Consider the following 13,221-nt stretch of genomic DNA (forward strand, 5'->3'; position numbering starts at 1 on the left):
ATTTGTAAAACTACGATAATATAATTACAAATATAATTATATCCCCATTCACGAAGTTCACGAGGCCATTTTATTGTTCGATAGGGGAACGATAAATTCCCCAAAAAAGTAGGCATCTTATTGCGGACCATTCCAAATGCTATAGATGTAGTCGTGAGAAACCAAAAAGACCCGATTCTGTGCCAGATGATAGAGCTGTCGCCAATGTCAACACATACAGATTGGAACTTGCCAAATTTGTTAATGCTCTCTACTCCTTCTCACCACAATCATGAGTGAAGACACATTACGGAAAGTGATGAAATATACGTCTGCCCGTGAAGTATGGTTAGAATTCCACCGGATTTTTGATGGTAATTGTGATGACAGATCATACAACTTGTGCATGACCTTTTTCGGATTTAAATGAGATCCAGCAGACGACATTGCAACCCATTTATCTAAATTAAAAATATATGGACCGAGCAGAATCAAGAGCTTCAAGACTAAAAAGAGTTACCCGAACTACTATTGGTCTATAAGATTCTTGACACCCTTGGTGAAGATTATTTTCCATTTAGAAGTAGTTGGCTATTAACTCAAAAAGCAGACAGAACCGTGGAAAATCTAACCAGCCACTTATGTGCATACGAAAGAGCTCTGTTGAGTAAGAACATTCTTGATCAGGAAGCACTGACTGCTAATACTAGCTCACAGAAGCACAACAAGAGCAGGGATCAGGACAAAAAGATTAAATGCAACTGTTGCTCTGAAAAAGGACATAGAGTGCGAAACTGTCAAAAGTGAATCAAGATGGAAGGCCACTGAAACCGAAGAGTTTACCAGCAAGTTCTTTATCCAACCAAGTTCAGAACATTACACAAATGGCTGTTAATGTTATGAAAGACTGCAAACCATACAGCTAAAGCCTAGATTGGCACGTCGACAATGGAGCTACGATTCCCATTACTGTTAGAAGGGGATTTCCTCCAAGACTTTGAAGAATTTGACAGCAGTCGTACAGTCTCGACTGCAGATGGAACATCCATTCCTGCAAAAGGGAAAGGTCCTATCGTGGTAGAATCAAATGTCAATGGAAACAAAGAGAAAATAACACTAAGTGATGTTTGTACCCTTGCTCACAAAGAGTTTGTTCTTTGTATTAGCTGCACAAGATAAGATGCAAAGTAGCATGTTTACATCAACAACTCGAGATTGCAAATTGGATATAGGAGGCATCACGAAGATTGTTGATAAAAGAGTTCCATATGGTGGACTATACAAATTGGATATGAAGACAGTCATTCGAATAAAAAAGATTATTGAAGTTAGCTACAAGTTCGAATATGTTACAGTTGTACCATGAACATTTTGGATATCAACACAAAATATATGTCCGAGAGTTAGTCAAGCGTGAGTTGGGAATACAGTTATATAACGATAGTATAAAATGCTATGCCTGCATTTACAGAAAAGTCATAGAGATAACTTTGGAAAAAGGGAAAGAGCAACTCAACCAGGAGAATTAATACATACAGATTTATGCATACCCTTTGTGCATAGCTTTTCAAAATTAAGATATTGTGTACTGTTTAAAGAATCTACTACTCAAGCCATCACAAGGTATACTTTATTCAAAACAAGCATGAGGTAAAAGATAAGTTAATACAAATGCTGCATGAGACAAAGACTGCTGGACACACAGCCCAAACAATATTAACATTAAGCGACAACTGAGGGGAATTTGACAACAGAGCCGTCAGAGAAATTTTGAAAAAGCACGGTACAAATTCAGTAACACCTTACGATGCCATACACACAAGAACAAAATGGGTGCAGTGAGCAAGGAAATCGTACATTAGTAGAAGCCGTTAGATCCATGATGCACGCTTGAGGTGAGTTACCGCAAGCACTCTGGGTACAACTCATCAACACGGCCACTTATGTACTCAATGGCACAGGTCCAACTAGAGTTGACAACAAAGTCCAGTTCCAGTATGAAGCTTCATTCGCATCACACGTCGTTTCATTTGGTCAAGTATTGCTTATTTGGCAGTAATTGTTCCGGACGGATGTCGGACGGAGATCGTGAGTAGACCCCCTGGAACGGTTTGGTATGTTGAACTGCAATCCTATTTCAACACCGATACAAAAAGAATCGTCTGCTGAAACAACAGGGGTAGAAGAATGGAAGAAACAAATATTTCCTTACAGAGAAGCTGTAGGTGCTCTTGCATACCTAATGGTAGCAACATGTCCTGACTTAGCATATACAGAGGGTATAGTATCAAGGAAGTTGGAAAACCCCACAAAAGTTGATTAGCAAACTGTGAAGAGGATATTTACATATCTGAAAGGAACAATGACCATTGGCATAAAATATTGCTCAAACTTTGAAAAAGAAGTTGTAGAAGGCTACAGCGATGCTGACCATGCTGGTGACATGTTGATAGGATGTTCAGCCATTGGAGTGGCGTGTCTCTGTGCATGCAGGAGGTGCAGTATCATGGCTTCAAAGACAACCATCAGTTGCAATCTCTACAACTGAAGCAGAAATTGTAGCGGCTAGTGAAGCAACCAGAGAACTTGTATGGCTTCAGAGAATATTCTGTAATCTGACAGATATTAAGAAAGTGTCAACTTTAAAAGTTGAAAAGTTGACTATGAAGCTGCTATTCACCTTGCTCATAATCCTGAGTTTCATCAAGAAGACTAAACACATTCGTGTAAGACACTTCTTCGTTTATGAAGCTGATCAAGATGGTCTTGTAGTTATGGAAAAAATAAGCTCTGCCAGTCAACTAGTAGACCTAATGACTAAGGTGGCACCCAGACCAAGACTCATAGAAGTACGAGCTAAGCTGGGAGTACATGAGAACATTTAGAGAATCATGAGAAACTTTCTTCTTATCAGTGAGGGAAAGTGTCAAGGATAGGTCCTAGCTACTGAAAAGAAGTAGTTTTTTGGAAATATTTAACATTGAAATCTGTCAACCAATGTAGCTTTGTAGTATTATACTGTGCCACTCATACATCTTAGTTTTTTCTTGTAACTTTAAATTCACTATTTATTTGGTATTTTTTGTCTCAGATTTCTCTTTTCTGGATTCAAGAAATCACTTTAATATTTGATGTTATTTGGGATAGACAGGTACATTTAACTGCCTCCATAGCTGAATGGTTGCCATGCTGGTCTGCCACACAGAGGTCCCGGATTTGAGTCTCGGGCCGGGAGAAGTATTTGTATCGCCTATATTTATTTCTCTTGACAGTTTGGGTGTAATTTGTGGTTGTTTATGTGTCCATCACAGCTGCGACACAGGGTATCCCTAGTGCGGGGCAATGAGTGTGTGCATTATCATTATTTATTTAAATTTTGTTTTTTTCCATCTCTGTTCCTCAAAATTTAGGTACATATAATCTACCTATTTCGATGCTTATAACTTATATTTTTATTTTGCTCAAGATAAGTTTCTCTAATTTTAGCAAGGATTTTACAAACACTTATTCTTTATAAAGTTAGATGTCAAATTATACTTACTACTGCCCAAATCAACCAAGAAAGCTCTGTTCAGATGTTTATGGTACACAAACGCAGAGTGGACCCTAGAACAACTAGCATGGTCAATGCAAAAATCATTCATTTGCGGGTTCCGGCCAAATAAATAGCATTTCTTCTCATCTAGCATTAATTTTTGTATCAATTTGTCCCCTTTCATAACATCTAAATGTAGCCCTGTAGGCGGTTTGCCAGCCCTGAAATGACCAACATGATTAAATAATATGAATTAATTGGGTGTCAGGTTGGGACTTTTAGTCACAATTCGAAGTTATTATCAACTCTTTTTATACTGGTCAGTAAAAGTACTTAGAGAAATATCTCCAAAATATTAATAAGACTAGAAATAAAAGCGAATAGACAAAAAAATGTGTTCAAAAACCGGTGGAACGGCTGACCAATATATCATAAAATGAATGAAAAATAAAAAGAAATACTCACCAATTGGGCACTTCGTAATGATTTGCCATTACTACTATTGAAGTTGAGTGCTACAATTAACAACTAAATGTTATAAGAACTCATATTACTGTGAAAAACGCAACATAAAAATCATAGTCAACAACAGTGTCGATTAACATGTTTGACGTTCTTTTTTTTTAATTAACCAGAAACAATAACAGAAAGTCTATTCTTTAAATGCATTTTATCTAGTATGGGAAGTCAGTGGTCAATTAGATTTGGAATTAATGTACTATTATCTCCTTGCACCGTGTTTAGCTTTAGCTATTTGTTATTTATTAGGCTTTGCTCAATCAATTATTTTTATTATGTTTAGTCGAAAATCTAGCGAAATTGTGGTGCATTTACATCAAGTGGTCAGGCGACTGTCACTAGCCCGCCGAAGGCGGCAAGCAAGTTGTCTGAGGACGGTAATTTGCGGCCCTTAGCGATCGAAGTGACTGGGTGTGTCGCCTTCGGCAAGGCGAAGTAGGTAGTCAGCCTGCCGAATGTCGACAGACGACCAAGTAGTCTGTGACCCGGTGTAAATGCGCCATTAAACGACCTACTAAAAATACCTACGAAAACTCGTTAACTTCCGTTTCCCTACAATAATCTATGATATTGGGTTGGGTCTTTCGATATAAAATGGCAACAAAAATAACAGCTGTCGAAAAGTGTTTTGATGGTGGTTGTTTATCTATTTTCTTGTGTATGAACTTTTGTCAAGAAATCAATTAATAGTGCCTATTAAAATGGTATCGAGCGAAGAAGAGATCGAGGCCAAGACAGGCGACACCATAGAATGGGATGTGGACATGGAAGTTCAACTGTTTTACGCTATGGCGAACCACAAACCGGTCGGAATAAATAAACACTTTCACATGGCTTGTATTTGGGAAAAACTATCAAATTCCATTACTAAAGAAATTTCTACACATGGTGATTAAATTTTTTATATTATTTTGCTAGTAAAAAATATTTTTCGAGGTTAGATTATAGATACAGATCTTTACAATCGACCCAAGAAAGGGGATGTGAGCAGTGTAAAGGGCCCTTCATACGGCGGCAGTCTGTTCTTTGCAGGCGCAATTTTTTTTTAGTAGACTTTTTGTAGGCGAACATGTTTCAATACTAGAATTCACTGAAGCACCACATTTGCAGGATCTTGAAAGCAACCAATTTGGGTCAATTGTTGCAGTTCAGTTTTGTTTGAACCTGCCGTTCAAAAGCAAAATCAATATAGTTTTCAACCTTCACTTCCATGACATGCAGTTTTTGCTGGATGAGGTACACATTGCTGAGCAAGCATATTGAGTTCGCTTTGGCAGTGGCTACAGTACCTGAACTGAGTTTAAACCATTATGGACATGTTTTAGGGTATAAACAAAACATTTCTAAAACTCGGTTGAAGCTACTTTCTTGATAACTATCAGCTAGAAAAGAAAATGTTTTTATTTAGCATTAATATAACCAAAGAAGCATTAAACACAAATTGATGGCCAAAGTTCTATTCACATAGTAGGCCCTTTGGTACCAACTGACAGTCTTTGAGGTGTGGATTAAATATGGATTCTTTATTTATTATAGTTAATATATAAAAACAATAAAATAGTAGTAATATTAGTAAAAGCATCACAATATTCAATAAAACTACATTTGCAATTAATGTAGCAAATCTCTATCAGTTTTCTGGTAGCTGTAAAGGTAATTTAGTAGCAATAGAGCGCCTTGTGAAAGAGTTGGTCCAGAGAAGTACTGCCACCGTACCTATTTCTACCACCCAGCAGTAATATCAGCATTACTGTGTACCGGTTTTGAAGGTTAACAGTGTTGGTGAAATTACAGGCTTGGACTTGTCAACTTATGTCTCAGTGTGACGGGCGCAGTGGCAGTGCACCTCAGATCTTTGCGATTTAAAGCTCTGAGTGGCACTGCAACTGTTATGGACAGACGTGTAGCTTACCATCAGGCATTAGACTTGTTCATCCGGTCACTAGCTATGGCTGAGTGAAGAAACTTTCATAATTTCTGACATTTCATTATTTTATTAATTTTTTTTTTGGAATTTAAATTCCTGAAAAACTGTATACACAGTTTGACTGTAGGCATTGTACTCTAATTCTCTGTCCGAAATCCATCCAAAACAATTACTGTGAAATGAGTAATATTCAATCAAATTAAAAGATGCATGATATGAATGAAGCTTCATATTTGCGTTGCCTTTTAATTTAGTTGAGTATTACTTATTTGGCAGTAATTGTTTCGGACGGAGGACAAAAGTAGACGCCCAGGATCCAAATGTGTCTCAACTGGACAATTAAACAGGTGACGCTACAGCAAAAACTTGCATTTAAACCCAATACAAAAACCTACAAGAACATACATAAATTTGTAGATCTGCTAGCTCTATCTATAGCTCAGTTAGCAGAGCGGTAACCACGTAGAGGCGACAGTCGCTGGTTCGAGTTTAGTAAGGTCAAAGGAATTTTTCTTTGTCTTAAATTACATATAATATCATAGCAATAAAAACATGTTGATAAACAATTAAAATAAAATATATACATATGAATGTGGAAATAATTTGTGTTTCAGACATATGGCGGCATCTAGAAACTCTATATGACATAGCTATGTTAGATGACACAGAGCCCTTGCCATTTCCAAATCATGAAGTCACATTTAGCTTACCAGAAAATGAGTTTGGAGCTTTGATAAAACAAAAATGCAAAGATGCCATTCTGGGAGAAGATACCGAAGGTAATATTCTAATTGTGCCTTTATGCAGGCTATTTGCGAAATCATAATTAAATTAAATTGATAACTAATAGTTTATGTGACTTACATAATGAAAGGCATCAAAATACAAGTGAGGGTTAAGAAACGAGCCGACAGGCGAGTTTCATAAAACATCTCACAAGTGTTTTAATGCCTAATTATGTACAGTTACATACACTGCTTTATCTACACACATATTATAAGTTCTCTGTGATGTGTTCATGAACCGCATGAGACGACTGGCAAAATGGCGGCAAAACCTCAAACTTCTCACGCATATCACACAATCGTAGTTTTTATTTTTAATTCATAGACAAACTAAAATCGGCCCCAACTATCATATCGTTCAACAATGATATTACACTCGACAAGTAACGAGTGAAATTGTCAAAATAAATTATTTTCTATTGACATTTCATTTCGAATAAAACTTCATCTCGACTGATATTAGAATTGAGGTCCAATCAAATTGTTTTGTTTATGAGAGATGTTCGAAATTTAAATATAATAATAACATCGAAATCGATATTATTATGAAGCATTTTCACAGATAGGAAATTTGTTCTAACAAAACAGTTTACCTTTATGCTGGTCATAATTTGCTGTTTTTGTACACATTATAGAGAGTTTATGATATGTGTGTAGGATAAAGTAAATTACGCAACACTACACGTGTGCAACATGTGTTGTTAAAACCGCGTGTCATTTACAAATCTATCAATAAGAGTGGTTACACACGCGATGCAGTAGCTAATCGTCTATCTTTACACACACGCGCGACTTTAAGCAGCGATGCAAACGTGCAACTGCATCAATACAAACTATACTTGTGATTTATAAGCGATGGCATCGATGCAATGGCGCGTTTGTATCGATGCAACCGCGCGTTTGCATCTTTGCAATCGCTTATAAATCGCAAGTGTAGCAATGCAAACGCGCGTCTAAAAGTCGCCGTGAATAATCACTCTAAAAGGTACTATTACTTCAAATAATGCCTAATGAACAGCTAGTTAATATTGTCGCGGGTGCAAAACAGATGCTTAAAAATGTCTTAATACATATTAATAAAATTGACGACGTATTGTACCCCCGGCATTTATTACCCAGTTTATTTTATACGGCACATAAAAAGGTCGCCCTGGTATATTTAGAACAACCCTATATCTGTTTCTGCCGCAAAAATAATTCTCAAAGCTTAACCCTTAACCCTAATCTTAGGTCTAGACACTCGGAGTCTTTCGCCTAAGGTCTCCACTCCTAGAAGCAGCTCTAGGGGCGCCGCATCTAAAGAAAATACGCCGAAAGGTAGATTCATCTTGCAAATTTTCATATCGTATTGGTTGTATGTATTGCTGTGAACAACATGGAGGTATAAGTTAACTTGGCGCATATAGGACAGTGTATAAGGGAGAATGTATATTCAAAATTTTAATATTGTCGATCTTTGTATGAGAATACATAATATAGATATAATACATATAGGTATACACTTTATAAATTATTCGAATAAGAAAGGTGGATGAATTATAAATTAAAAACCTGGTTTTGGTACATCATGCATTTATTTTTAAGACTTTTTTTGTGATAATATCATTGGTTGAATGTATTTTGAAACATTTTATTTTTAGGTGATGGGAAAGCATGCGAAAATAATAATAATTTCAACTTAATTACTTTATTTATACTGTTTTCTGTTCGATAGTCGACTTCATAAACAAATAGAACGACAATACGATGCAAAAGATCTCGGTAAAACATATTTTTTATGTTACAAGACGAACTATTTTTAACCGACTTCAAAAAAAGGAGAGGTTCTCAATTCCACTGTATGTTTTCTTGTATGTAAGTTACGCGATAACTCCGATAATTTGCGAACCGATTTTGAAGATTCTTTTTATTGGCAAGAGTACCTGAGTAGTGGTCCCATTTAAATTTGCAGAATGTATTCCACCTCTAAGGGTAGCAAACTAGGGGATGAATGATTTTTGAGGTCGGTTTTTTTAGTACTCTGAGGTAATCTTAATGTGTAATAATTTTAATGGGCAATCTTCCAAATATACCCGAATTCAAATTTCAATGTCTAGTAATTATTATTTGTTTGTCTCGGTGTTAGAATATCAATAAGTGCAAACGTTTCAATAGAACAATGCATATAGTACGTGGGGCGCACTATAACTTTCCGGAATGAATTCTACTATTCACGGTACAACGATTCTCCAAAGCAACAGTAGTCACGTGTCCAGTTTTATTAAAAAAGAAGCAATCATCCGCTTAGAGGTACTTTGCACGCGCGCCACTTTTGTTGGTTTCGGCTCATCTTGAAAGACCCATACGCTCGATTGCTGCTTTGTTTTGGGATCGTAACTATAAATTCATGTTTCGTCACCTATTACTATGTCCCATACCATATTTGATGCCCCTTCGTTGAATCTGGTAACCATGGCATTGCACCAAGAGACACGATCCGTTTTTATACCTCAGTCATATTGTGTGGGATCCACTGAGAGCACAGCTTTTCCACACCCAAATGTTTGTGTAGTATTGATGTATTTGACTCATGCCTATGCCTAAAGATGCCCGAATCTCAAGGTATAACACATGCCAGTCTGTTTTGATGATACGGCGCACAGCATCGATGTTTTTGTTGTTCACAGCATTGGACGGGCGACCATCACGAAATTCGTCACTGAGATTCACACGACCGCGTTTGAATTCTGCAAACCAGCTATAAATAGTCGTCTTGCATGGTACTTCATCGCCAAAAGCTGTTTCAAGCCGAGCGAAGCTCCGCTGAGTTGTTAAATTACACTCAAGTCGTAGAAATTCATACTGCGAAAATTTTCACGAGTTAAATCCATGGTGATGTAGACAACTAATTTCTAAAATGACGCCACAATGCAAAAACAAGTGACAGTCAGATGAAACAAACTGTATTATACAGCCAAAGAGTTCCATTTTCAAATGTTGTAATTACTTTTTAAATATTGTTTATGTAGGTGGCCAGTTCCGGAAACTTATAGTGCGCCCTATGTATGACACCTTTTGTGTTATTCACCTTGAGTGAGACATAGAACTTTGTGAATTTCATAAAAAGTATTACCCTTGTACTGTTTGTAGTGGCATTAGCAAAGATCGAGAAAGGCAGAATACATTTACCTGAACTTCAAGAAAGTAATACACATAGCATGCACGATACATCCCTCTGAAATTATTATGTTGTATTTCGTTCTATGAAAAATATTTCATAATTATGTCAAAAAAATATGACTATTTTGCTTTTTATTTTTAATCAATTCTGAGATACGTATATCTATCTACTCGTATGTATATAATTTTATGTTATGGTAAATATACTCTGTTTATTCGAGGGCCAGGTCATTAACCTTTATAAAATTATTTCATTAAATTATTAAATATTTTATTCAGCTAGCACTGCAACTACAACTGCCAGTCGTAAAGACAGCGTGACAGCATTATCAACAAAGTCTCGCAAAGAAAGCGGCAGCTCACACGCTTCTACAGATACACCTAGCACCAAATCTGAGAAGGATTATGGTAAGATCACCAGGACATAAGTTCAGATTAATCACCATCATTTGTACTCGGACGTATTCCTTTACCTTTGAAAACGGCTATCTAAAAAACCTGCAATTTTGAGATGTTTTACTTATTTTTATTTGTACCTCAGTTCATGAAATGTGTAAGCACATGACAATAAATACAGTAGAAGTGTTTAGTTAGTGTCTAACGCATGCCAATATTAGGTCACGAAAGACCTACTTGAGCTAAGTCCGCCATTTTTGCTTTGTATGTTTTGTTGTGTCATTCTTTGTTATTCGTTCGTCGTAGTCCAGCTACTGACCGCAAGATGGCAGCACGTTGACTAAAATTTCAATATGAAATCAAAACATCGTAACTTGGAATAAAAGTATTGAACTTTCTACGATATAGCGACTGGGTAAAATTTAATTTACATTAACAATCCAGAATTTACATCTTTTTAAATTAGAAACTATGACCAATCATTATTAAGATTTCGTAGTGTTTATCATTTCTTTGCATGCGTATTGGCGACAGCGGTTCCGATAGTAATCGAGGTTTAAAGCACTCCATTGTTTCTTACTTCCGTGTATGTAAGGATTGGATCCTACTTGTCAGCATGCGCCATGTATTACTACGCCATACTGTGGTTATATTATTTACCAGCTTACTTTAAGTATAACGGAGGAACTGGTTCGATGCAGTGCGAGTGATATCAACAAAACGAATTCTAAAGTGAGGTAGGCGACATTAAAAATACTTCTATTGAGTTTTTTGCGTCATTTAATTTACTTAACAGATCGACGAAGGGATTCGCGAGACTCAAACGCATCTGGTCCTAGAGATGGCTCGAACAGCAGGAAATCAACTTCGCAAAAAGATAAAACGAAACCGAATCGAAGTTCCGCTGCAGGTAAGGGTTCATACAAACTTCTTCATGGGTATCGACCTTTATATTATCATAATGACATAGGATATTAGTTAATGTGCTTGCTTCTAGCAATAATGAATTGTTATTGAAAATAAATATTTGGATAAATTTGTTGTGTAAAGGGTTACGATACATGCCCCCGTAGCATGGCTACGCATGATAGTCGCGACTCGCGCAATAAAATTGTAAAAAGCGCGCGCTATTGGCTGTCACAATCAGATCTAATTTAGATAGCCAATAGCGCGCGCTTATTTCAATTTTATCGCGCGCATCGCAACTATCATACGTAGCCATGCTACAGGGGCAGATATCTAATTGGGATGTCGTGGATGAATATTTCGTATTAAATTCGTTACAGTTATCGCTTTAGTATAACTTTTTTCTGCAGCGTGGGAGTCTCCACTATTAGATGAAGACAGCGGCCGTCGCGGGCGTAGACGAGCGAATACCTCCACCCCGCCTGCCACAACACCCGCAAAGCGCAGACGCACATGACACTCTCACGCGCACTCATATCAACGCTTCTATTGACCTATCCCCCTACCCGTTGGTGGGTCGATGAAACTTACTATGATTACTTTTTGTTTCATCTCTGTCTTTAAAAGTTAAGTTGGATTTCAACGCCATGTTGTGGAATTTTAAAGAACTATTCTACAAACTACATGATAGAAGCCGATACTAGCGCCATCATATCCGGTTTCAAATTATTGTCAACTAAATATTGGTTGAGCAGGTTAGTTTCCACAAGTTATGGTATTTCCAACGACTACAATGTCTGGCGTTTCTTTAGTTTACCATAGTTATGTAGTTTGTTAATTAACATAATTAATAACAGGAATTCAAAGCATGGAATAAACGAACTGGATTCAAAGGATACACGTACATAATTATACAACCTACTTTATCATTAATACATATTTTCCCATCGTCCATATTCTGAACAGGTGATTGTTTGCAACATTTGATCTTTGCGATGTTTGGACATGAGTTTTTAAAATAATTTGATTAAAAATGTACGACTTTTAACAGTTGAATTAATACAAACTTGTAAATATAATACATCCCTAAAGTAACCGACATTCAACTGTCAAACATACTCAACGATGTGGTTCGCTGCTATAGGGAATCCTATGACCAAATGAAATTATGACTAAATAACCAAATGGTAGTATGACGTGCAGCAACACTAGGTGGTATTGCGGTAACGTTTTTTTTTTTTTATTTCTACTCTAACGCCGCCGGCCTCTATAAGCTTCAAGCAAGACTTGTTGCTAATTAGCCGTAGTTGTGTTCATTCTTTGCAGGCATTCATTATTACACTATACTGTACTAATTAATGCATGTAGCACCCACGTCTTAGGCACATAATTGGACATAGTTATGCAAACTAGAACCAACCCACAAAATGTCACTTTCGAGATAATTAGTCTTTTGTAAAAACAGTCTGAAGAAATAAATAGGTAAGTTATTTGAGACAAACAACGTTAGTTATGTGTAGCATTAAGAATGATATAGGGAAACTATTATATTATATAGCAATAAATAGAAAACATTATGTATCTTTTTATTTAGTTAACGAGTACCATGTTCTAGTTTTCGTAATGAAAACGCTAAAGATCTACAGTACTTCAGTACATGTGTCATGGATCCATTTAGCATTTAAAAAAAATACATTATATGAAGTTAAACAGCATGGTTCTTTTTAGCTATTAAAAAGTTACTTATTTAGGGTTGGCACCTTGAAAGACTTTTATTTTTTCCGTTTTGGCTTGGTATACAGCCAGGATTTTTTGTGAGCGGGTAAAGGACACGTCTGGTGTTCTACCTAAATACATACCTAACTCAATTTCACTCGAGGTGTGGGTTGGTTCTTGTTTGCATAATTATGTCCAATTATGGAAATAACATAAGATTTCACGTTACTCTGTATGTATGTACATTATGTTATTATTCGTGACTGGAACTTAAAGTGATTCAATCCATAATGATACAC

At 36.5% G+C, this 13,221-nt stretch overlaps 1 protein-coding gene across 3 annotated transcripts; it reads left to right on the forward strand.

Moving 5' to 3' along the window:
- The first annotated feature begins 4,727 nt into the window (after positions 1-4,727).
- LOC113238488 (MRG/MORF4L-binding protein) lies at positions 4,728-12,672 on the forward strand. 3 transcript variants are annotated; one of them, XM_026475310.1, is made up of 6 exons: positions 4,728-4,921; positions 6,575-6,739; positions 7,976-8,062; positions 10,184-10,312; positions 11,097-11,210; positions 11,617-12,672. In XM_026475310.1, exons 1-6 carry the CDS (start codon positions 4,735-4,737, stop codon positions 11,721-11,723), a joined length of 789 nt encoding a protein of 262 aa, XP_026331095.1. In that variant the 5' UTR covers positions 4,728-4,734; the 3' UTR covers positions 11,724-12,672. The 3 variants fall into 3 exon arrangements, with proteins under 3 accessions (XP_026331095.1, XP_026331096.1, XP_026331097.1); XM_026475312.1 differs by having other exon boundaries at positions 4,767-4,839; XM_026475311.1 differs by lacking the exon at positions 7,976-8,062.
- The last annotated feature ends 549 nt before the right edge of the window (positions 12,673-13,221 follow it).

This window comes from Hyposmocoma kahamanoa, unplaced genomic scaffold, assembly GCF_003589595.1.
Source record: "Hyposmocoma kahamanoa isolate Upper Pololo Valley unplaced genomic scaffold, ASM358959v1 96134, whole genome shotgun sequence".
In the NCBI taxonomy this organism is placed as follows: domain Eukaryota; kingdom Metazoa; phylum Arthropoda; class Insecta; order Lepidoptera; family Cosmopterigidae; genus Hyposmocoma; species Hyposmocoma kahamanoa.

Bases quoted from the DNA above. Each gene is read 5' to 3' on its own strand.
- LOC113238488 (XM_026475310.1), top strand. From the start codon at position 4,735: ATGGTATCGAGCGAAGAAGAGATCGAGGCCAAGACAGGCGACACCATA. The intron at 4,922-6,574 runs GTGATTAAATTT...TTTGTGTTTCAG, and splicing joins TAAAGAAATTTCTACACATG to ACATATGGCGGCATCTAGAA. The intron at 8,063-10,183 runs GTAGATTCATCT...TATTTTATTCAG, and splicing joins TAAAGAAAATACGCCGAAAG to CTAGCACTGCAACTACAACT.